General features: G+C 39.0%; 1 protein-coding gene across 5 annotated transcripts in view; it reads left to right on the forward strand.

Annotated features, from left to right (window-relative positions):
• The window catches only part of LOC116712856 (attractin-like protein 1), a 191,756-nt gene that overhangs the window by 33,391 nt on the left and 131,986 nt on the right, over positions 1–26,379 (forward strand). For all 5 annotated transcript variants that reach the window (XR_004337700.1, XM_032552699.1, XM_032552698.1 and 2 more), the window contains exons 2-9: positions 3,454–3,537; positions 7,669–7,782; positions 8,808–8,936; positions 13,720–13,928; positions 16,291–16,465; positions 16,547–16,634; positions 19,460–19,706; positions 24,517–24,700. Coding sequence is in view for 4 of the 5 variants with exons in the window: in XM_032552699.1 (XP_032408590.1) it covers positions 3,454–3,537; positions 7,669–7,782; positions 8,808–8,936; positions 13,720–13,928; positions 16,291–16,465; positions 16,547–16,634; positions 19,460–19,706; positions 24,517–24,700 (1,230 nt within the window). In the remaining variant the exon portion in view is untranslated. The remainder of the gene's footprint in view (positions 1–3,453; positions 3,538–7,668; positions 7,783–8,807; positions 8,937–13,719; positions 13,929–16,290; positions 16,466–16,546; positions 16,635–19,459; positions 19,707–24,516; positions 24,701–26,379) is intronic.

Below are 26,379 nucleotides of genomic sequence, written 5' to 3' on the forward strand. Positions count from 1 at the left end.
CTCGATGTGAAGGAGCAGCGGCTCTACTCTGAGTCCCTCCCGGATGACTGAGCTTCTCACCCTATCTCTAAGGGAGAGCCCAGCCACCCTATGGAGAAAACCCATTTCGGCCGCTTGTATCCGCGATCTCGTTCTTTCGGTCATGACCCAAAGCTCATGACCATAGATGAGGGTGGGAACGTAGATCGACCGGTAAATCGAGAGCTTCGCTTTTTGGCTCAGCTCTCTCTTCACCACAACGGACCGGTACAGCGCCCGCTTGACGGCAGACGCTGCGCCAATCCGCCTGTCGATCTCCCGCTCCCTTCTTCCCCCATTCGTGAACAAGATCCCGAGATACTTGAACTCCTCCACTTGGGGCAGGACACCCCCCCTGACCCGGAGAAGGCACTCTACCGTTTTCCGGCTCAAAACCATGGCCTCGGATTTGGAGGCACTGATCCTCATCCCGGCCGCTTCACACTCGGCTGCGAACAGCTCCAGCGAGAGCTGCAGATCACGACCTGATGAAGCCAAAAGGACCACATCGTCTGCAAAAAGCTTTTCGGTGTTGCCCCACATAAATACGTTATCCTGTCACTTGCCATTCTCAGCGCAACATTAGATAAATGTCATCCTTTATCTTCTCAAAAGGCAATGTCCTTATGTCTTTTTAATCAAGGCTCAGTCTGACACTTGTTATTCATGATGGATATGAAAAATATAATCAAAAATGTCTCTCACATTTAGGTAAAAATGCAAGGTAGATGGAATGTCTTTATTTCATATGATTATATAACAGATGAGAATTAATTTTTATTTTTAGTCAATATGTACAAGAGTCAGATAAGAAATTTTAGACTTACCATCTACCTCATTAGGTACACCCTGGTTATAAAGAGTTGGACTTTCTTTAGTATGCAGAACATTTCTAAACTTTTTGAATTGGTGCATTAGTGCTGAATGCAGCCAATGAAAGGAAAGTATATGGTTAGTAATAGTACTAACTTTGACTATAGTTTCTAAATAATGCTCCTATCGTGCTAAACTGACCAAAAAAATCCCACACACCACTTCTCTCTTCATAGTGGAGGATGTTTGTTTACAGCACAGGACATTTTCACTAAGCTTTGTAACGTTGAACTGGCATGTCATCATGGCCAAATGTTAGCCATCCACGCCTCCAGCTAACAATCATTTCTCAATAGCTGAGGGTCCAGACTGTCTGAATGAAGCGAAGCGTAGAACAGGGAGTCAGTTTTCGCTGTGTAGACAGTGATGCAGCAAAAGAACTGTTGATTACCGGATGTTTCCTGTTTTTCAGATCATGCTCTGTAAAACTGAGGCCCCGTTCACTCTGAGACGAGATTAATTGTATCCGCAAAAGTATATTTTTGTTTAAGGCTGTGTGTCTACACAAATGTGGCATTTTGGGAGACCTGAAATGATAATTTTTAAAAATAGGTCGTATAGATAGTGGATAAATTTCAAAACGGCGATTTCATGTTGTTTGCGAGCCGTATTTCTCTTGAAACAGTGTCGTCGGAGTTCATCGCTCTCTGTAACCAACGTATTCTTCTTCTTGTGTTTTATGGTAGATCAAAATCTGCATGTTTCTCATTCTCAAAAATAACAAGCATGGCGCCGGTCTGGTTGTTTTGTTTTGTTCTGTCGAAGCGTCACAGTGCCACAGATTGACCTGGCAATCTACGTTTCCTGTGGTGCTCTGTGTGGACAGGGCCTGAGAGAGATGGCTGTGTGTGGAAATCCCAATAGATCAGCACTAATTGTGTTTCCATTAACCATAAAATTGCACAAATGAAAATTAGGAAAATACATTTGCTTGATGGAAACCCAGCAATTTCAAAAAAGCTCATGTTTTTGATTAAACATTTTTGCGCTAGGTTGAGGTGGTTTTTCAGCCTTATTGAATTAGATGTATTTCACAAAACTGCAATTGAAACACTTTTTTCACATCACACAAGTCACATCATCCACTGCTGGAAGTTACTACTGGCGAAAACGATGAAGTAGTTGCCGGGGAATGATGTTTTTTTTTTTTTTTTTTTTTTTCAGACGATGTTCAACTGGCTCCGTCAGAGCTCTCACAGCATCAAGTTCATAAAAAGTTGTGTCATTCCAATATATTGAATACATAACTCTTCTGTAAAATCACAGACTAGTTTCCCCAAAATGCAGCATATGTAGCCACTCCCAAGTAGGCAGGGCTTGTTGCTCCAATGCCTGAATAAGACACAGATGTTTCCACCGATTAGCTGATAGATTATGAGCACTAGCACCATGTCTGAATTATGAACATATCTCATGTAAGTGTTTACATCCGTCACTGCCTTAATTTTTAATGACTAATCGCGCGTACAAACTTATTCACATGTGAATTTAACTTGGGGTGAATTCACACCAGCCCAGGATTAGAGTCCTGAATCAGACTCTTAACTGTTTATAGATTTATATCAAGGGAGAATACTTACAAACATCAGCAATTTTCTCAGTTTTAATTTAAGGCATATTTATAGAAATTGGGTAAGAAATAAAGACGCTGCGATAATTTTTGTGACAGATTTCTGCTGATCCCTCATTGGCACAGCCTGGTTTAGTGGAGAGACTCACCGCGTAGTAATGGTGCCTGCAGGAGCGTCGCTAGTGTTAGCGGCTAACAGGCGATATCCAGAGTAGTAATGTATATCAATGAAGAAATCCTACAACTGCTAAAATCTAACACGGCTCCTTTTTTGTTTACTTTTTGTGAAGAAGGAAGTTGCACTGGTCTTCATAGGTTTTGTTTCGATTTCTTCAGTAGTTCTTGGTGCAGCGCCCCCACAGGCGACCGGGGGCGGGGGGGTTCAGTAAGTTTTAGGTGTGAATGCTAACTACAGTTCTGAAAATGTAACAAATATTGCAATTTTAGTCCCCAATCAAACCGAGTCTACCGGACTATCCGGTGTGAAAACACCCTTAATTTCTCATTTAATGGAAACACAGCAATAGCTGTTTTTTCGACATTAGCAGAATACAGAAAAGATTTGCACACATTTGCAATGAAAATGCAAACGTCAAAATTATATGTGGTGTCCCTGGTTCCATTTATATAAAGAAAAATCTTGATTTTTGTCAGATTTTTATCTCTTTGACCTTTTTTGTTGCATTTCTTTGGTGAGCATTTCTCCTGCACTTTGCTGATTTGTTTCTAATTCAGACACTGCATGAGAAAGTAATGCGTCGGGTCAACATGAGCAGAACCTGCAAGTCAGAACAGATTGCTTAGTGCTTTTATGACCTCCCTGCAGTCCTCTGCAACATTTGATCCAGTCGTGGCAAAATCGAGGATTGACTCAAGGTTAGCTAAACCAGAGAAAGTCCACGATCATCTCAGTTTGATTTGGATCCCGTCTCATTCCTGATCCGTGTCGTTATTAAACCACTAATATCTGTTGTTCTTTTTCTCCTCCGCAGGTTAACGGACCTGTCAGGTTCTCTCTCAGATGGTCCAGTTAACTATAAGTACAAGACCAAATGCACTTGGCTAATTGAAGGATAGTAAGTACTAATCTTTTATTATTGTTGTTATTTCTGTTATCAAGATTAAACCAACTGTTTCTACTTGGTGTAAAACTATAGTTTATATCTTACTTGAGTACTCCAGAAAAGGGAGCTTTATTACCATTAAACAGTGTTTATGAGTGAAGCTGTTGAGCTGCTTCACTCATAGAACCAGCTGAATGTACCTAGTGTTCACTATGTGTTTGGAGTACAAGTGCTGCAAGTCCAGATTCATTCCTTGTTGTGATATTCTGCCACCAAAATCCACCAAAGCCCAATGGGAAACTTTATTTCATATATCTAATGGGGCTTTCCCATCTGTTAACACAAATGAACGGCATGAAGAGTAATAATAAAGAACATATTTGGCTTGGTTTTATAAAGGTAAACTTTGTTAACAGCCTGCGACTAAAAATAGGCCTGGACTTTCTCCTGAATAGAGCTTTTAAGATACCATCTTTACAATTAAATATGTTCTGTAGAGAAAAAGTTGCAAACTTACAACTGTAAAATAATACAACTCCCCTCTGGAGTCAAAAAACACTAGCATTTGAGGGAATTTCTTTTATTAGCTGCTGCTCCAACTTTCTCCTTATGCTTACAACTACTGATGCTTTACCCTTTTGTTGTTTTTTAACAGCAGTGTTAATCCTTATTTCGCCAGTGTTAATCCTTATTGGTCCGGTACCGGTCCGTGGACCAATTGGTACCGGGCCGCACAAGAAATAATTACATATTTACGATTTATGAATTTTCTGAGTCTGGAGGATCTTTTATTTTGAAAATCCTTTAACTGGATTGGTTACGTTTTGCAGGCCAAAATTGAACCCACAAGCAGTAAAATTAGTAAGAAACAGATCAGATGTCTTTGTAAAGTTTCTTTGCGCAGGGCAAAAGGCCCAGAGAACAGACAGGAGAATGGATTTATCTCGGACCGGTAGGTGATTCCCACATTCCAAGCCTGCTATGCATGATATGCGGCGACCGGCTCACTAATGAGGCAACGAAGCCTTCAAACTGCTTCTCCACGTGGAGACCAGGCACCCTGTGCATAAGCAACACTTTGTGTGTCATTGTTTCCCGTCACTCCCAGATGGGTCCGTCTTGTTGCAGAGAAACAAGCTCAGGGCTCCCATTGATTCGTTGTTATCTGAGTTAAAATTTTCATTAAAGTAAAATGTTCATTTTTGTGGCGCATCTGTATCTTATTTGAAAGGGATGTGTAAACGTTACCATAGCGACCAGAGTCAGAGAGCGTTAGGGCAGTGGTCGAGACGAGAGGAGAGGAGTAGAGCTTGTGAGTTTTAGGTCTGGTTCATACGGCATGATTTTAGGATTGTCAGTCGATTTTCCAAACATCTGTGACCACACACAACGATAAAAGTACAACAGGTTTGATTGGTTTGTGTGTCCAGCCACCCGGCAGGAGCAACACCCCACACACAAACCGATTCCACTCAAGAACATCCCGATTCTAGAAGAAAATCCTGTAAAGCCCCCAAAATACCATATGTGAATTTAGAATAAACAAACACGGATGACGATGTAGAAGCAATAGTGATAGTTTAAGTGATAAAAGACTTAACAAAAAGAAAAAAACGTTGGATTAAAGACTTGGAGGGGGTACTGGATAGTGCCCCTCCTGGGGACTCCCTTGTTCTGCTGGGGGACTTCAACTATTACGCGGGCAATGACAGTGAGACCTGGAGGGGTGTGGTTGGGAGGAACGGCCCCCTTGATCTGAACTCGAGTGGTGTTCTGTTTTTGAACTTCTGTGCTCATCAGGGATTGTTCATAACAAACACCATGTTCAGGCATAAGGGTGTCCATATGTGCACTTGGTACCAGGACACCCTAGGCCGCAGTTCAATGACTTTGTCATCGTTTCATCAGATCTGCAACCACATGTCTTGGACCTTTGAAGGAAGAGAGGGGCGGAGCTGTGCACTGACCACTACCTGATAGTGAGTTGGCTCCAGTGGTGGGGGAAGAGGGCGGTCAGACCTGGCAGGCCCATACATGTTGTGAGGGTCTGCTGGGAAAGTCTGGCAGACGGAGATTTAACTCCCATCTCTGGCAGAACTTTGAACACGTTCCGGGGATGTGGAGGAGATTGAGTCCCACTGTGCCTCCATTGTTGAGGTGGCTCATTGGAGCTGTGGCCACAAGGTTGTCGGTGCCTGTCACAGCGGCAACCCTCAAACCCATTGGTGGACACCTTCGGTGAGGGATGTTGTCAGGAGTCCTGTTGGGCCTTTTTGGTCTGTGGGACCCCAGAAGCAGATGGTGGGTACCGACAGTCCAAATCGCATGTGGCTCGAGTGGTTGCTGAGGCAAAAATTCAGGTGTGGGAGAAGTTTGGAGAGGCCATGGAGAAAGACTTCTGCACGGCTTCGAGGTGATTCTAGTCCACCATCCGGCATCTCAGGAGGGGGAAACAGTGCAGCACCAACAATGTTTATAGTGGGGATGGTGTGCTGCTGACCTCTGCTCCAGACATTGTGGGCCGATGGGCAGAATATTTTGAAGACCTCCTCAATCCCACCAACATGCCTTACATTGAGGAAGCTGAGCCAGGGGACTCTGGGTCGGGCTCTCCAATCTCTGGGGATGAGGTTGCCGAGGTGGTTAAAGAGCTCCTTGGTGGCAGGTCACCAGGGGTGGATGAAATTTGTCCGCAGTTCCTTAAGGCTCTCAATGTTGTATGGTTGTGGTGGTTGACACAACTCTGCAATATTGCATGGACATCGGGGGCAGTTACCCTGGATTTGCAGTCTGGGGTGGTGGACCACCTGTTCAAAAAGGGGGACCAGAGGGTGTGCTCTAATTACAGAGGGGTCACATTCTTAAGCCTCCCTGGCAAGGTCTATTCAGGGGTCCTGGAGAGGAGGGTTCATCGGATATTCAAACCTAGGATTCAGGAAGAGCAGTGAGATTTTCGTCCTGGTCGTGGAACACTGGACCAGCTTTACACCGTCACCGTCAGCAGGGTCCTGGGTGCGTTGGAGTTAATCCAACCAGTCTACATGTGTTTTCTGGACTTGGAGAAAGTGTTTGACCCTGTCCCTCTGGGAGCCCTGTGGGGGGTTCTCCAGGAGTATGAGGTACCGGGCCCTTAGATACTTGCTGTTAGGTCCCTGCATGACCGGTGTCAGTCATTTCCGCATTGACGGCAGTAAGTCGGACTCTGCCAAAGCTGCCCTTTGTCATTTTGTTCATTACTTTCATGAACAGACTTTCTAGGCACAGCCAAGATGTTGATGGGGATTCGTTTTGGTGGCCTTAGGGTAGCATCTCTGCTTTTTGCGGATGATGTGGTCCTATTGGCTTCCTCAGGTCGTGATCTACAGCTCTCTCTGGAGCGGTTTGCAGCTGAGTGTGAAGTGGCCGAAATGAGTATCAGTGCCTCCAAGTTCAAGGCCATGGTCATGAGCTGGAAAAGGGCAGAGTGCCTTCTCCAGGTCAGGGGGGGTGTCCTGCTTCTTCACATTGAGAGGAGCCAGTTGAGGTAGCTCAGGCATCTGGTTAGGATGATTCCTGGACACCTCCCTGATGAGGGTCATCCCACTGGGTCTCCACCCAGGGGAAGAACCAGGACACACTGGAGAGACTATGTTTCTTGGCTGGCCTGGAAACGCCTTGGGATTCCCCCGGAGAAGCTGGAACAAGTGGCGGGGAGAGGGAAGTCTGGGCCTCCCTTCTTAGGCTGTTACCCCCGCGACCCAACCTCGGATAAGCAGAAGAAGATGGATGGATGGATAGGCCTCAAAATGGCAATATAATCATTACTGCAATAATTTCAGGGACACTATATCGCCCTGTAAAACTGTGGTGACAGGCCCAACTCCAGCCCTGTGTTTCCACTTGTACCAGGGTTCAATGAAATGATATGAACCAGGCCTTTTGAAAATATACCAGCTGCATTATAAAAAACAAGGTCACACTTCACTAGGAATTCAAAATGTCTAAAAACCTGTCTGAGCTCGTCCCTGAGGAGACAGTTTACAACCTATGGATGTTACAAAATCTATGGATTCCTTAAGAGAGAAGAATATGAAGCATCCGTAAAATATATATTCATCGGCTGCTATTTGTTGTTCCTAAATATTTTTGTGCGCTCTGTCCTAGCCCTAATGCAGCGCTCCGGCTGCGCTTCAATCACTTTGCCACAGAGTGCAGCTGGGACCACATGTATGTCTACGACGGCGACTCCATTTATGCTCCCTTGATTGCTGTGTTCAGGTAAGCGCCTGCTGCTGTGAATAGGCGTAGTGTGTGAGGGAGGAGATAGGGAAACGACTGGGGAAACATTGGCCACCTCTTTATTAAGCTTGTAAATGTGAACTCCCGCAGGCAACGTATAACCAAACAATGGGCCTCATAATTGCAGCCATTCCACAATGCGGCAGTAATGGAGAGAAAATACAGCAATTACTCACATTATCCCTGAACGCTACTTAAATTTTTATGAAACTTTACTCCCTTTTTATTGTTTTTATAACCAGCAAACATGAGGAAAGCCCTCTTTTGTGTCCCACATTCCTTATCTACAGCAATGCCACAATAATGTACCCACTGCCTGCTTTTTACTTACCTCTATTTAGAAGGCAATTTTTTCTCCTATGTGAAAACTTTGAAAATTGGATTTAAAAATAACAGGTAATTGTACAAACATTGACATTATCACCAACAGGACTGTGAAAAAGTATTTGCCCCCTTCTAGATTGCTTCTATCCAATCATTGATTTAGTTCATTAGGAGAAAAAAGCAAACTTTTCCAAACCAAGATTTATTGAATTACTACTGGTGGTATGACTAAAAATGTAAATTATGTTTTTTTTCCCCAAGATTATTTTGGTTTCACAATATATAATGATATTTTTTAAAAAATTTATTATTATTGTTTTTATTTATTATTATTACAGACCAAGTCTAGTAAGGGTATGGTAGTGCAGTGCACTGAATATATTAAAACTGATAGGCCAAACATATAAAGTGCTGTCCATCCTCAGAGGAACAACATCATCAAACAAAATGATAAATGTGTTGTGCCTCTGCAACACAGCAGGGTTTTGTTTCGAGCTAATCACTGTCATCGTTTCAACAGGGACCGCAAATGGGTTAGTTGATTTTCCTTTCATCCTGAACCTCTGGGAGTGGTGTGCTTTTTAAAGCTAGAGTTTACAAAATAAAACACTTCAAAACACCTTTTTATTATTCATTATTGATATTGAGCTGTCTGAATTTCTTTGTCGGGTCTCACTCAGTGGTTTGGTGGTGCCGGAGGCTAAAGGGAAGGAGTCGGTACCCGAGGTGGTGACGACGTCCGGGTATGCCCTGCTCCACTTCTTCAGCGACGCCGCGTACAACCTGACTGGTTTCAACATCGCCTACTCGTACGTCTACACGTCGTTTTTACTGTTGTGTGTCTCCTTTGTTGGTCAGCTGTAAATGTGAAGGCAACCGTTCAATTGTGAGTATTTGCTTTAGCTTGGCTGTCTAAAGGAGATTGGGTTTTATCGGAGTCAAAATCTGAGTCAAACATACAGTAAGTTTTAAAATTATAGCATTGTGTGAACCTGGCAAAGGATTTAAACAGGTCAAAAAGGTGGAATCAGCTTATCCACTGTAGTTGTTGTATGATGAGAGATATCTTTATATTTACAAAGGATATTATTAATTTTGCACAATGCAAAGTGCAATCTTTCTGATGGAAGATTCCACTGCTGTCACTTCCTCTCTGGGAACAATTAAGAAAGGTTTATATGGGAAAACGTCTTTGAAGATTTGATTGGATTTGACTATCCATGCCATGGTATTTTGCCTTTGAGATTTTAAGACATTCAACACCAGCTTTGGCTTGAGTTAAAAGGACAGTATTGGGTGTTTTATATAGCCCAGTTTTATAGCACAATCAAGTAACTATTGTTATAAAAATGCTACATACAGTATATCAAATATGACTTAAAAGAAATTTGACTGCGACATTTAACACCTTGACATTGGACCTCTGTCTCTTTAAAAACTCCTGCTGTTTTTGAAACTTCAGGAAGTCATCCTCTATTAACCCCTTAACAATGTTTTTATCAGTGTTACAATGAGAAGTAGCTCCTATAATTAACTCAGCAGTTCTCTCAGGTGTTTGCTAATTGCTGCTGGCTAGTCTGAAGGAGCAGACTGAGGAAGTTGTGGGGGAGGGCTGCTCTGTGAGGTGGAAGTTTGGTAGCTTGGAGAATGCAGCTCCAAAACAGAGCTTTGTCCTTGAAGGTAGGTAGGTAAATCCACCCAGACATTTTACGAAGCTTAATGGTTGCCAAGGAATTTCGCAAACATGCATGAAAGAATGAAAGCAACACTCCAGGTATGTTTTTGATAAGGGAAAAAACATTATACCGTGATGGAAAGCTTAAAAAGTGGATTGAACATAATCCTGTCCCTTTCAATAATAGTTTTTTTGTAGTAAATGGATTACGTGTAATTTTGACTGAGTCAAAATAAAGCTGGTCAAGCAATGAGAAGAGGAGTACACACTGAGTAAAAGCTGGTAAAAGTGTAATACAGCTAATTTTCTACACCACATTGGCCAATTGAATGTTGATGAAATTTGCAAATACAGGATCTCCACCTATTTGTGATTCAATATTCACAGATTCACAGATTTGTGGATATTTCTGTGGAACGTAATTCCAATTTATTTGCACAAAATCTGTCTAATCTTAGATTCTTTTCTAAGAAATTATCTGATATAATAATAATAAAATAATAATAAAATTATATTTTATATTATATTATTTTTATATAATAAAAAAAAATATTTTTTTAGGAAGGTGACGATATGGCGTATTGGCATACTAAAAAAAATAATAAAGACCTACCGTACGTACCCTACTCCTATACTGTACTCTCGCATGTGCACTCCCGCCCCTCCCTCCACAGAGCTTTGGCTGTCAGACAAGTGCCGACAGCGACAGCTAGCAGTGAACTCCAAAAATGTTTCATAATTCTGGAACAAAAAGGGTTTCCAAAAATAGACTGCTGTTTTTGGAGTGAGGGGGGAAAACACCCAACTCTAAATATTTCTACTTCAACAAAGCTCAACCACAATTCCAGCATGATTTGATGATTATCCTTTTTCATTATTGCCAATAGGTGGCCACGCATTCATTTATTATTTCTATTAAGATATCCTTTTTGTTCTAGAGAACAATCTGTCTTAGTCCATCTGCAAACCAGGGATCCTGATGACACTTTATTATAAATATGAGTACTCACTTCCAGTGAGACAAGTATGGTTACAAAAGCTTTTTGTTGTCAAAAAGGTACTTTTAAAATTACATATTTGCTTTGTAAATCAATGGCAAACCAATTATGACTTTTATATTTAAGTTTGACAGCCCATCTTCTGTCCTCTGTCAGGTTTTCTCTGTTTTGTAAAATGACACCAACACCCTATGCAAAGATATGTCAAGCATTCCCCCCAAAGGAACATTTTCTATTTTAAAATCAATAAGATTAAGCATAAAAAATATTTTTTTGATGATCCTGTGTAGTGCGGTTTGGCCTGTGCCGCGCTGCCTCTTGGCTCGTCTGTGCGTCACACGAAACACACCTGTCTGTCTTTGCCAATAATGGTAGCCTTGATGGAAAAAAATTTAATGATATGCGATAGGACACATGGCATGAGGGAGGACAATTACATAGCTGCAAGGCTCTGAGTGAGCACACACATACACACACACTGGGAGGTTACACTGGTTGTCATGGCTACCACGTGCTGTAGCAAACCAGCTTTTGATATTAACAAAAAGATTATTTTTCTACCTGTAGTCCATGACTCCCATTTACCACAGCAATCTTATTTTAACTGTGATTTTATAGATTAATGTTTTGTTTGATATCCATTCAATCATCTAATTAATCATGTATATATCTGATGATACTTACATGTGAAGCTGAAGGGAGTCGGCACAAATAAATCTATGCCTCCCTAATTTTTATTGGTTCTCTCCTGTTTTTGTTGTAGATGTCCAATTAAATATGCTTTCAAATAACATATGTTTCTTTTGCAAAAAAAAAAGGTACAAAGAGTGGGGCTAAAGTATTTGCATGATTAAATATTTATTCTGTATTTACTTTTTTGTCAGCATTTAGGGTATCAAACAAAAATAACCAGAGGTAAGACAATGATTCCCTTAATAATAATTTTATTTAGTAAGCAATCTAAACCCATCTTATTTGAGTTTTTCAGACAGACTTGCATCTGAATCAAGAATTTATTTAATTAGAGCCTGTCCAACAACATAAAGTAGGCCAAAAGCTCTCATTTCAAATATATTTATTGAAAAACCTTCCTTCTAACAGGCATTTACTTTGTCGTTTACAAACTTATACTAACCAAAAACATAAGCGAGAAATAAAAAACAGGGACAAAAATAAAAAGTACAATGGACATAATTGATTTAATGTGTTTCTTTCCAAATGGAGAGTTTCTGTCAAGTTTGCCAATCAATGTTTGAAAGAAGATACCTGTTTTCTTCTCAACTGAGAAGAACTAGTTTTTTGCAGTTGTAATATTGTAAGTATGACAAAAGATCCAAAAGAACAAACCGTCACATTATGCCATGGGAATGAGAAATTTAGTAGGAAGTGAGGAACAAAGTCATTAACTGTGTCTCCATTACAAATATGTGCAAAACTTTGTCAACCCTAAAGTAAAAAATTCCCCACAATTTTGAAAGTGTGGTGTTTCCATTAAATAAGATCATATATAAATCATATATGGATAAGTTTGTTTACATGATAAACCACTAAAAAACCTGCTGCGGCCCAACTACTTCTTGTCTTCTACTTCTTCTTGAGAAGAAGAAGTACGTCGGAGGTTTGTGCCATTGCAGTTTTACGAAATACACTAATTCCGATATGACAGAAAAACCACTTCAATCTAGTGCTGAAACCTTTTATCAAATAAGCTTTTTTGAAATTCCATTATGCGAATTTATTTTCGAAATGTTAAATTGCTTACTTATATGGTCAATGGGAACTCAGCTGAAGATGTCTAAACTCTGGTCAACTTTGGTTAGAGATTTTAGCACTAGCAGAAGCAGCAAATACATTTGTATTGGCAAACACTTTTACCCAAAGATACAACTGATTTCTGCCATCAATGAGTCATAGTTTCTTGATTTTTGTTAGCCTGATCTAATTAACCCTTTCACACATAGTGGTCACTACAGCGGACAGCTATCTAAAAGCCATTTTCTTGTGCTTATCGTGGATTTTTATGTTATTAATGCACACAGACCACTGAAGTGGACACTAATGCATCATGAAATACAGTATCAACTACTGGCCATCAGCTGCAAATGCAAGAAATTATTTTTGTTAAATTCAATATGGCCGAAAGACAAAAAAGCTTGCCAACCGACGCTGTCCCTCCTTCTACTGTAGACGACTCTTGCAGGTAAAAAAATATTGTGACGTCACAATATTATTGGTGAGATAACCCCTAAAGAACAATACTACTGATGTATTTTTCAAATAACAACTTTGTATTTGGAGAAAATTACAATTGATCATCTAAAAGAAATATATATTTCTTTACAACATTTTTTTCCTATGGTTTTTATGCCTTAAGAAAATAAAAAAAATGGGGAAAAAAATCCTCACACAAAGGATCATAATTCATGCATGAAAGGGTGCTGAGCTGCACTGTAAGTTTGGTCAAGTTGTATTTTTCAGTATGCAAGTACTGCGGTCTTCAAAAAAGCTCTTTCAATGTAAAACTAAGATGAAAATGAGTTTCAGTGCTCAAGCTACACTTACCTATCCTGAATAAAAACATATTATTCTTTGCATAATTCTTTGTATTTGCATTCTACAAAAAAACCCATTTCATATTCATGAAATTTAACATTCTTTTTTCATAATAATGTTTCAGATAACGAAAATTTATTTGATTAAACATTCAGGTATGACAGAAAAAGAACCAAACAAAGAAGCAAAGCTGTTAGTTTGCAAAAGGAAGCCGATTAGAGGATTTAAATAAACTTTTATTGTGATGCCTTTGGAACTGTTGATATTGAACATTATTACACCACATCCACAATACCTCAGGGTTTTTATTTCATGAATTAGCATCACTGCATAGTTCTGAATTCGGTTCCTGTCTGGCTTCCTCAGGATAAACTCCTGTCCCAACAACTGTTCGGGCCACGGCCGTTGCATCGCGGGGAATTCAGTGGCGGGCCGCGTATATTGCGAATGTGACGAGTACTGGAAAGGCGAGGCCTGCGCCGTTCCCTACTGCAGGGATGACTGTGGCAGCCCGGACCACGGCTACTGCGACCTGACCGGAGAAAAGCTCTGCGTCTGCAACGACAGCTGGCAAGGTGCAACGCCTCAGATCAATACACATCTATTTGTTTTTATTGTCAGAACAAAGACCACATTTCCCATAATGCCATGTACAGAGGTGATTTATTCAGATTGCTTTGTTTTGATCGTCGTTAATGTGGAAAAACTGGGAGGAGGTTTACCAACACAACAACATCACTGCTTAGTTTCTGCACATTATCATCTTAAGCATTATTTTTATGGAAAATGTTTAAAGTTGGATTGCTGTTTTAGTTCTTGGTAACACATAGGAGCATTTAAACCTTTTAAAGGATAAACTGTCTCAATTTGAAAGTATATTTATTATTCTTTGGGGTTTCCATGTAGCTATCTGCTAAACCTTATCCAATTTTGGAGGGAAATTATATTTTTCAAAATCATCCATCAACCACAGATAACTGAGTGATTCAATCAGAATTCAAGAATTTATTAAATTCTACATAGTTTGTTTTTCTTCATCTAAATTCTCATCTCAATCAGATGAAATTTATTTAATTTAACATAGCATGTCTAAAACACTTGTTCCATTCAGTGATGGTGCATTGCCCTCTCCTGGGCTAATATCAGAAATGCAGGAAGAATAAATATATTTCATAAAATGCAAAAAAAAAAAATTTTAAATGTAATTTGTTAAAGTTAAGATATTTATTCTAAATCAAAGTGAAAAGAGAACAAATGTTTATTCAGCTGTCTTTGTAAAATACATCATAATTCATGTTATTTTTATTATTGTGAACATTAGTCAGAAACAGTTTTTATGTGTAAGGATGAGTGAATGTAAACCGCATCTATGAAACACAAAAAAGAAGAAAAACCTGAACGAAATGGAAATTTGTGACAATTTTGAGCTAAACAAAGTGATTGCTTCTTGTCTGGTCTGCAGCGTATTGTGAAAGTATTTATGGTTCTTTAACAGATTTCACCTGTGGCTACAATACAACCACAGATGTCAGTGTGTTATTATTGGATGTGACAGACCAAGATAAAGGAGTAGATAATTGTGAAGGGGAAGGGAAAACATGTGTTTCTATTCCACCCTCTATAATCTCCATCTTGGGGCAATTGGATAAAATTGACTCCACCTGTGTGCAGTTTACACTCGGTATAAGTCCAGCTGCTCTGTTCCGAGGCACTTCTAATAATTATTGTAAGCTCAGCGGTTTGAATGCTAGATATCTAAATAATTTAGTGGTTTAAAAAAAACAATAGCTTAAAACAGATAACAGTTGTAAGAAAAATGGAAATTTTATAATTTTACCTGGTATGAAATGAATTAGATGATATGAATGCTTGGTAGCTAACTCTTTTCTTTTTTTTTCTGGTGGTGCCCTCTTTTTTTATGCCATCCTGGGCATAAACCCATTTTTGCAAAAACTACCACTTGCTTAAATTTTGATTTTTTATGAATGTTTATGATAGGATTGGTAAGTAATAGGTACACAATTGAAAATATTTTGTTTTTTCTCTCACCTTTTCCATTCTGTTTTTCCTTCTGAGTTCAGCAGAAGATAACCTGCACCTGACACTTTCTTACTTTTATTTCACAGGACAAGAAGTGAAAAATCTAGAGATTCACAAGTCAACCCCACTCAAAAAAATTGTTAACAGACCTCAGAAACTACTGATCAAATTATTTTAAGTTTCAGGTCTGAGTCCCTGGAAGCAAAGCGTCATGAAATTACAGAAAGTTTAATGATTTTGCTCAGTTCCATATCTGATGTGAATTTTGTATGTAGATAGAAAAACCATCAAATTTAACTTCTTGAAACAGAAACATTACAATAAAAAAAATACACTTAGGGCTGAAACAATTTATCGTGTTTAATCGATTGTTGAAATAATCAACAACATCATAGTTTGCATTTAAAATAAAAAATGCAAAATATGTATTAACATATTATGTAAATATGTTCTACCCAAAACTCCTCAAGGAGCAGGTTTAACTTCACCAGCTAAAACTGGTATACTTTCTTGAAAGTAACTTGTTATTGCATTTTGTTCAGTAAAATGTTTTTCTTTTCTTATTTTTAAAAGAAATTCAAGTATTTACTTCAATCATGTATTTCTTATACTGTATAAAATAAGTATAGGTGAAATGAAAAATCAGCAGAATTTGTGATTTTAAAAAAATGTGATTAATCATCAGAATAATCTATAGAATGATCGATTGCTAAAATAACTGTTAGCTGCAGACTTAATACTTTGTACATGCCTTTTTACTCTGATATAGTTTTAAATAAAAAACAAACCCTTAGCATCCAGTAAGAGTGATATTTCATAGCTAGTTTTGTAGAGATTATGTTTCTAGCGCTGTAGATTGTTTTGTAAATAAAATGTGTTCTTCTGTCTGTGCGTCAGGTCCTGACTGCACCATCTCTGTCCCCTCCATGGGGGCCTTCTGGATGCTGCCCAGCATCAAACCGTCGACTCAGTCCCTGGGCCGGGCCTCCCACCGAGCCCTGGTGCATTCTGGGTTGATGTGGGTGGTGGGAGGCTACTCCTTCAACTACTCTAACTACCACATGATGCTCAAGTAAGGACCACTGACTGAAGTAAAGGTCTGTTTTACTGAAAGTGACTTTCATGGCTGAAGTTTCTCTCTCTGTCTGCACAGCTACAACCCGGACACCAGCGCGTGGGACGTGATCCCCGCCAGCAATGGACCCCTCTACAGATATGGACACTCTCTGGCTATCTACCAGGTAACACACACACAAATCGTTGAATAATTTTCAATGATACAACTCTGACAAGTGTTAAATTACATTGTTGGACAACCGAGACAGTTTTTACATTCTGTTTAAAATAATGTTTCTGACATTATTAAACTTTTTCCTGATTTAACTAGACACTGTATGGTTGCAGTATAAATTATAGTGCAAAGTAATAAATTGTATGACATCCCTTTATGCAGCATTTGTTAAACACGGGATGGTCTTCACTACAATAATCGTCTTATCGTCTTAAATATCTACAAATGTCTATGTAAATAACTGAACTTAGCACAGAAAGATAAAAAAGTAATGTTGGGTGGATTCTTTGCTTCTGCCACAATAATACTGCTTATGACTAACTCTCATCCAGAAGGGAGACTTGTTAATTTTCTCTTCCCTGCTTAATTAAATACTGGATGAAGAATGGAACGCCATCCCAAAGTAATGTGTGACCAAACTGATGACCAGTACGCCTTCTCCTCAGGCGTGGCTTTAACCAGTTCTTACCCAGTAAGCTCCACTCAGATATGTCTCCAATTGCACATTTCCCTCCATATCCCTAGCCGGATATTGCTTTCAAGTGATTTGATTGGCGGCAGACTTCATTCATTTATTGGCTCATGGACGCCACAATAATGCTGTAGAAGTTGTCAAATCAATAATTCCATGGTCAAACCTTAAGATCCAAATCTTTTTGTCAGTTGTGCGCATGCAGCGTCAACTGGTTGGTGCAACCTGTGATGAACAAATAGATGAGAGATTTTAGAGAAACCGGCTGTCCAAGGTAGATTCGCAAAATGACATCATCGGAGCATCAACCAAAGCTCATGGCCCTCTCTTTTAGTGAGGAACACACTGCCAATGGAAACACATCTAACTGAGCTAGAACCAAACTAGACATTTACCAGTTGTAGTAAGACTTGACAAAGGAGCATGGCTCAGGATGAAGAATAGTCGGCAGGCTGTTCTGACTTTGTTCTTCTCCACCATTGAGGCCTCTGTTTGATACACCGATAAATTGTTAATCTGCCCTCATATCTTAGTTTTTCAGGCTTTTATCATCCAGTCTAGTAAATTACATTAACAACAGTCTGCGTGGCATCCATAGAGAGGATTTGGCAAGTTTTGTAACTAATTAAAGTTTAGCAAACTCTGCTGCTCAAGACCATAAATGCACTTTCTTTTACATATGTGGCAACAATTAAAAAGGAATAAAGTGGTTTTCCGACTGTACAGAATAATTCAAATAAAAAATATCGACCAAAAACACAGTTTGTTACTTTTTGTTGTAAGTGTATTTAAGAAAACAGGACTGCTTTTGAAACGGCAGACATCTATTGATATAAAGGGTAGTTTTTTGGTCTTGGCCCAATTTCATTTAGTATTAATTTTGGCCTCCTAAGAAAATAAATCTGTATTTTATTTTAAATAAATAAATAAGAGTAAAATAAGAGTGTATGCATATTGTGTTATAGTTCGAAACCTCTTTGAATCTATGCCATTCAGTGTTTTTACTGTCCAATAAAATAACAGATAACATTTCATCAGTATAACATGGTCTGTATTAGTAATGTGATTGTAGCTCATTCCCAGTACAGTTCTGGATGACACAATTTCTCTGATCCTTTCTGTCAGGTTTAAACACCTATTGAGACAGATTAAACAAACACAAGACAAGAAAGTGAGATTCTTTTGTACTCGCGAGGAGAACAGCCAGAGATGTTTTCAGTCACACATCTCTTCCGTTCTGAAAACATATGTGTCCGTTCTCCCTTTTTATTGCTGTTAGGATCCCTGTTACAGAGAGCATCTCAAAGGGGTGGGGAAAACACTTCAATCACATAATTGCAATGCAAATGCTAGTCACTAACAAAACACATGGTATCTACACACTAGATTATTCTGTTCCAGACACAGGATAACACAGAGCAAGTTGTACGTCTTCACAGTGATGGTTTTATAGCTATCTAACAGGTCAAGGATGCAGAGGTTTCTGCTGAGTGATAACCCTGTTGAAAACGGTTGTCTCTGCTCTTCCTCAGAGAGGCCTTCTGAGAAAAGAATCAAAGTAATTCAACAACACAGAAACTTTCTTTATGCTAAGATGAAACAAATAAAGTCATATAAGACAAGAACATTATAAAGGCACATGAAACAACAAATATTTGATAATAATAAATACAATTTACCTAACACTTTCCCTAGAGGGAGATAATGAAGGACAGTGTTTAGTTTTCTAATATCACATCTGACTCGGTCCTTACAATTACAGGTTTCAATAAACTCCTGATTGAACAGAGCAGTTTGATGAAGTGCCTAGCATTAGCACTCTATCATTCTATCATGTCTATTCCAGCTGATGATGTTCAAATGAAGCTTCCTGGAAAACTTGATCTCCTGCTTTACAAACTTAGAGCATAATGAGTCTTATACCATTTAAGTACAGGGTAAACTTTGGGGTCTAGGTAAAAATGTTTTTGGTGACAGTGACTAAAATGCATCAGGAGATGCAATTACCAGAAATTATGCCACTGTTTCAAATAAAATTTAGATATACAGTACAAAACACATTTTAGAGAAACTTTTACATAATTTTTAGCATGTGAATTATCAAACCTTTTATGCTTTTTAGACCTATTAGTAGAGAAACTATGGAAAACTTCCCTGAAAATCATCCAAAATAACCTCTTATTGCATATGAGGTTGTAGCTACATATGCTACATATGCATATGTAGCATATTCTCAACAAGAAATGTAATGTTCCATCAACAACACACCTGACAGCTCAGAGTATGTTCTTCCCTTGTCTTAGGATTGTATTTATATGTTCGGTGGAAAGCTGGAGACAGGCCCTGCTAACATCACAGACGAGTTGTGGTTGTTCAATGTCCCCACTCGTAGCTGGTTGCCACTGAAACCAGCTTCAGCACCTCTTTACGCCCTGAAGGGCCATACGGCTCACGTGGTGATCCTGCCCAACGGCGACCCAGTGATGCTGGTGTTCTTCGGCTACTCGTCCATCTACAGCTACATCAACAAAGTTCAGGAGTACAACATCAGTAAGTCAATTTTATTTGTAGGCTTTATGATTGTCTGTGAGTTTCCAAAACAGTGCTATAAAAATTTGAGGTATTATTCTTATAACACATTTAAGCAACAAGGCAATTCAAGGTGCACCTGTTGAATCTGGTATTGTTTTCTTTTCCTTCATCTCCATTGTAAATAGTCTTTTGTAATACCATCTTAGCATAGCATTTTTACGTTTGAGTTGTAGTTGTTCAAGTTTTTCCCCTTATGGAACAGTTTGGTTATTGACAAATTACTGAGGAATGCTTATATTTAGCTGTTGATGTTTATGTTTGTATCTTCTGAACCTATTTTTTTACCTCATTGTTTTAGCATTTCTTATTTTCACTTTCATACTTTTTCTTTTTTCTGTCCTGGCCCTTTGGCATCCTTCTTACTTCTTATTTCAATTGTTCAGTAATGAACAATTGACTAAACAAACATACATGTCATCAGAATACTTAAATCAGGGGAAATCACCCGTCTCTCATTTGCTTTTGTTGCTTCTTGGGGAATAAGGGGACTTACCTTGTGCATCATCTCCACACATACACATACATAAGACAATTAGTACTGTACAAGAATATCTGTTAAACTACATATTAAACCAACTAAATATTGTTGTGTGCAACAACCATCCCCAGCACAGTTCTTTTTATTTATCTCTGATAAAGCATCAGCTAAACTGAGTTGTTTGTCATATCTGAGCCAGTAGATGGCAGTGTTGCGGCATTGACATCAAGCAGCTGAAATTAGAAGAAAACACAAATGCTCTCTTCTCAAAACACAGAAAAAGTTTTACTTCTATACAAATGGGAGACTTTATTTTAGTGTATTCATGCCCAACCATTAGTAGTCTAATCCTAACCTTAACCAAAACTTAACTCGCTTCATACTGTACCTCTAAACTTAACTTCTACAGCAGAGCTGCAAAAAAGTTAGGACAGGGAAAATGTCCTTATTTTCTACAAATTATTTCCCCTTGTTGGTGAACATTGTGAATGTGGTGCTCTATATGCAGGATATACAAGTACACACATGCAAACACACCCCAACAAACAATGACTCACACAATGATGCACAGTGAAAATGGTCATTAAGAGGAGGTGGTACCCAGGCCAGAGAGAGGAAAGTGACTAATGAATCCACTGCCTTCCTCCTCTCCCCCACCTTCCCGTTTTCTCCTCTATTCCTGTTCCTCTTTCCAAACATTCTCCTCCATGTCTCACATCCTCTGTTTTGTTCTGCATCTTTTTCCTTTTTCATCTGCCAACCTCGATCTCAAACCCCTTCAGTAATGACTACTGGTTGGTCCTCGTCATCTTTCTCTCCACTCCCTTCAGTATTTCCTTCACATCTGTCTGTCACTTTCATGTGCTCCTACATCTGTCACTGGCTGCCCTTCTTTTTCTCCGACATTGTCGTAGTCCGTATGGAACATCATTAGACCTCAGAGGGAGTGATGAAGAGTCAACCTGCAGGAGAACAAGGGGGAGTAGAGATGGAGTGTAAAATACAAGGTAGCAGGATTTAATGACCACAACGAGAAGCCGGTTTACACCAATTAGCTGCCAGAGATGAGATGGAAATTGACCTTCTACTTCCTCAGCATCTGTTCTCTGTGGTCAATTTTTCACCTGTTCTCTCTTGCTCTTTTTACATTTTCTTCATCTTTTGCACCTTCCCCCAAGCCCCCTCCCCCTTGCAATAAATCATAGAATCACCTTTGCTGTAGTTACAGCTGCAAGAGATTTGGTGTATGTCTCTAAAATCTTTGGACATGTGAAGACTAAATTTTTTGTTGCAGCACAAGCTCAGGTGGAACAGAAGGCATCTCTGAACATCAGTTTTCAAGTCTTGCATACATCATTGGTTGGATTTATGTCTGCACTTTGACTGGGCTATTGTAATACATTTGATATGAACCATTCCATTATAGCTCTGCTGTTGTCCTGCTGGAAGCCTAATCTCCACCCCACTAGTTGCGCCTCCATTACAAATGTGTACAAATCTTTTTCAATATTCCCGTTAATGTAAAAAGCCCCCCACTGTTTTGCTATTGTAGTATTTTCATGAAATACGAAATGCAATTAAAGTCATATGTGAACAAGTTTGTTCATGTAATAAGTCATTAAAATTTATGGGGGTGACAGATATAAATGTGTATTGTGTTTCAGCCACGGCATTAACTCTCATTTATCAGCCATCAAGGGAGACGTTGGCATCTTATTCAGGCATTGGAATAACAAATCCTGTTATACTTGGGAACAGTTACGTTTTGGGGAAATTACAGTCAGCTATTTCACTTTTGGATGAAACTCCACTTTTGATTAACTTTGTGATGCAGTGAGGCCTCTAGTGGAACCAGCTGCTCATTGTACAGGAACGCCAGTGCCTACAAATAAGCTGCTGCACACTAACTGCCATGACTGTAGCCTGGACACCTATGTTGGGAATTTGTTTTGGGTTTAAGCAGGATTTAGAACTAGTAGAAGAAGAACTTGAGGTTAGAGGAAGAAGTGAACTTAGGACCGTTGGTTTTCCGAGAAAAGAGCTATGTTAGCTGAATGCCTACACTCTGTACGATTCGTTCATCCCTTTTTTTTCACTAAAGTTCATCTGAATAATCCATCTGACTCCTTTTCGTCTTTGAATTAGTCGAATATACAACACCTATTTCTCAGAAAGTTCCTTTTGATTCTCATTTCCGTTGAGGCCTCAGTCTGGGTTTTCTCCCATTCTCCCATCCTCTGGTAGAATTTCCACAGGGCCAATCAGAAAAAAAGAAGGACAAGTTGTGAATGATATTGTTGATTTTCTGGTTGTTTTAGAGATGTGTTCTGCCAGTAGTTTAGCATTGGTTAAAAAAAACAGTCATTCAGGGCACGTTTCCGAATACTGACCAATTAAATTTGGAGCAAGAGGAATGATTAAAACATTTTATTTTTAGCAAAGATGCCCTTCGGCTCGGCACTTCTCTCTTCACAGTGGAGGACAATGATGGGAGTTTTCTGTTGTGTACAGCCTAGGCAATTTCTTTGGTCATGGCCAAATGTTAGCAACTGGGTAAAATTTAACTTCAACAGAGTCTACATCTCCAGCAAGAAATCGCTTCTTAGTAGACAAGACGAAGCATAGAACAATGGGCTAGTAAAAACCAGGCTAGGGTGACTCGTGTGATGCGAAAAAGAAATTTTCCATTTCAATTTTGCGAAACACACCAATTTTGGTACAACTGAAAAACCTCCTCATCCTAGCGCAGACATTTCTATTGAAAAACGTTATTATCTTTTCCCAAAATTGCTGTGTTTTTATATAGCAATTTTATTTTCATAAATCACACAATTTGCACAATTTGTCAATGGAAAAACAGCTAGTGTTAAGTCTTTCCCACTGAATAAAATCCTGCGCAAGCATGATGTTAGGGCTATATAATTTGATTGACTCTACAATAATTGTTTTCCTCAGAAAGTATCGATTTTTCATCTGCAAGTATCGATACATTAAATCCTGCTATTAAATTTTTGTCAAATCCACATGAATTAAATGACAGCTATCACACATGACATTTTATACCCAGTTGCACATGTACATTAAAATCACATATAATGAAACAACCAGTTACAATTAATTAAATAATGAAATAGATAAATTACATTATCTAATATAAGTGAATAAGACAAAAAAGTTCATTTTCTGAATAACCGAATACACAAAGCCACACAATTAACATTTAAATCGTATCGTTTGCTAAATATCATATTTATCATATCGTGAGAATATCATGTACTGTATTGTATCGTAAAATTAGTGTTTAGCTACAGCCCTACATGATGTTAGTGAATGCTATGTGTCAGTTTTCTGCAAACAAAGTGGGGGTCAGCTGTGCAGAGCCTATTCCTAAATCTGACCCCCTGAAGAAACAAATCTAGAAGCCTTTTATAGTGTGCAGTTGGGTCCCATCATTGTCTGATTGGCTTGGTGACCTTCTGCTGGTCCAATGGGGTTGCTGCTCTTCGGCCTCCATCAGACAATCAGCAGTGTGCTCCCACACCTGAATCTGCATAAACAAAAAGTCTACACCACCTCTACAGGCCAGGGCCATAACAAACACCTAAGGCAAGAGGTTTTGATTTAAAACCTTCCCCCATAGTTTCACGGGTACACCGTGTAGCCTACAAATAATTATTCTTATTATTGGAGCTGTAAGTGTTTTGATGCAGATTGAAATTCTAGGTTTTTTTAAATTTGGTTCCACAGTTCTGATTTTATTTGGGGTGTCGGATTTCTTGACGACAGCATGTTGTACTTATTCTCTGTGTCCATGAATTATTCACCATGTAATCCATTGATCTATTGCCCTACCATCTAATGTAAACCATTTGGCTTATCTCAGAGTTTTGCTCATTTTGTCTCCATATTTTTCACTTTTTACTTTTTAGTGTCACCTCTAAAATTAAAATTGATTCTGTTTTTTTTCCTTTCATTTTGACACAAACCTTCTAAGTCAGTGTTTCCCAACCCTGGTCCTCAAGGCACACTGTCCTAAATGTTTTAGGTATTTCCTTGCTTCAGTCCAGCTGATTTCAATTGATGACTGATTAACAGGCGTTTGTTGAACTACAATCAGTTGAATCAGGCACATTAAAGCAGGGAAACCTCTAAAACATGTAGGACAGTGTGCCTTGAGGACCAGGGTTGGGAAACACTGTTCTAAGTAATCAGCTTCGGCCTGCAGGTTGGAGTGTGTGTGTGTTCTTCATTAATCAGCTTCATCCGTCGCCTCCTGTTTTTGTGTTTCAGGGTCGAACTTGTGGCAGGTTGTGTCTGTCGGAGGTGCCATGGTTCAGGGAGGTTACGGCCACAGCAGCGTGTATGACCAGGCCGGTGGCTGTGTGTATGTCCATGGGGGATACACGGCGCTGAGCCACAATAAATACGGCCTTGTGGACCACATGTACCGCTACAGCGTTGCCACCAGAACATGGTGAGAGAAAGAAGCACAGCTTTCTGACACCATGCTGACTTTGGTGCTAAATACACATTTTTACTTCTCTAAAATTTACCTTTCTAAAAAGTGTGTTTCCCTTGCAAACACAGGCTTAAATGTTTCTGATCATCACACAAATTTCAGTGTCGGACACAGATAACTTCAGTAAATACTAGAATTAACCAAAACTGGCACAATAATTCAGATGTCCAGGTGCCTATAGTTTGACAAAATCTTTAATACCGTTTCTGCTTTCTTCTCAGTTAGCAATTTCTTCAGATTATATTTTCACTTGAAACAGACTTGGGACAAAGTAAGACGGGTTTTAGAAGAACCAATAACGTCTCAACTGTTGTGATTTCTTAGCATAAAAAGCTGGAGTTAGCAGAATGGGGCTCTACAGCATCAGTTTAAAGAAAAAGAAAAATCTCTTGTTTATACCGCCTATGCACATACATCCCAAAATGGATATGTTAAAAATCTTCACTTTGAAAACTATTTTTAAAAATCCATATTTTATTTTCCTGTTTATTAAATGAAAATCTTTTTTTTTTTTTTTGAATATCCATATCAGTGGGTACAGCTGTTATGGAGTGAAAACTTCTTCAGTCAAGATGGAAGCTTGGATGTCTTTTCCTGAACATTTCTGTTAATTTTTTAATAAGAAAATGGTGTTTGTTACCTAGCAACCAAAATCAACAGAAGCAAGACAGTGACAAAATACAGAGCCAGATCCTGTTAAGCATTCTTCAAAATAAAAGACTTCCTCTATCCAAATAAATCATGCCTCACATTTATGTAAATATGTTTCTCTTAAGCTTCTGTAATTAGATACAATCATGTTAAATTCAATTAATAATAATCATCACATAAATTATGCTTAACATATAATTGTAAATCAGTCACTTATCATGCAAATTATACTTAACAAATAAGTGTAAAAAAGTCACAACTGCAGCCCTTTGAATTGTATTAAATAAGTCAGAACTTTTCACGAACCAGCCTCCCACTGCTGCATTACAAGAACATTTTCCAAAGTCCGATATCTCAAATGACACATTTATTTCCTGTTGAAAAGTGAGAGCCACAGCAAGTTGCTCGGGTAGCAGTGCATTCATCATGGTGACTGTTACACTTGTGCATGTGCTCAATGTGAAGGGAGCAAGACTAATGGAGCTAAGCTTCCTGTTTCAGTCATCCATCTGCTGAAAGTCACCTGAGGTCAAACCTCCTGTCTGATTCTCTTCTTCTACTGCTCTGATTGCACTGAAATGATTCTCCTACAAACTATGAGTTTATTCTGTTTTATGCTCTGTGGGTCCTTAAAAAGTGTAAAATCTAAGGTGAATAGTTTTAAATTTTGCGTGTTACTTAATTCTCTTTTGCATTACCTCAGTTCACTGAACCAACATTTGGATATTCTCATTCAGGGATTTCTGATTAGGGAGCAGAATTTATTGTTTCATTAGAAATGGCAGATTGGCCTTTTACCTTAAATAAGCTATTAGCTATTTTTCTTACTTATTAGCCATGACGTACTGAATGGAGTAAGTAAAGTACAGACAACATGCTAGTGATGCCCCACATGCAACTGACAGCATTCATGCTAACATTAGCATTTTGGCTAATTTCAGCTGATACACTTACTTTAACATACTCAATGGTGCAAGTCCAAG

Source organism: Xiphophorus hellerii, chromosome 22, assembly GCF_003331165.1.
Source record: "Xiphophorus hellerii strain 12219 chromosome 22, Xiphophorus_hellerii-4.1, whole genome shotgun sequence".
Lineage (NCBI taxonomy): Eukaryota > Metazoa > Chordata > Actinopteri > Cyprinodontiformes > Poeciliidae > Xiphophorus > Xiphophorus hellerii.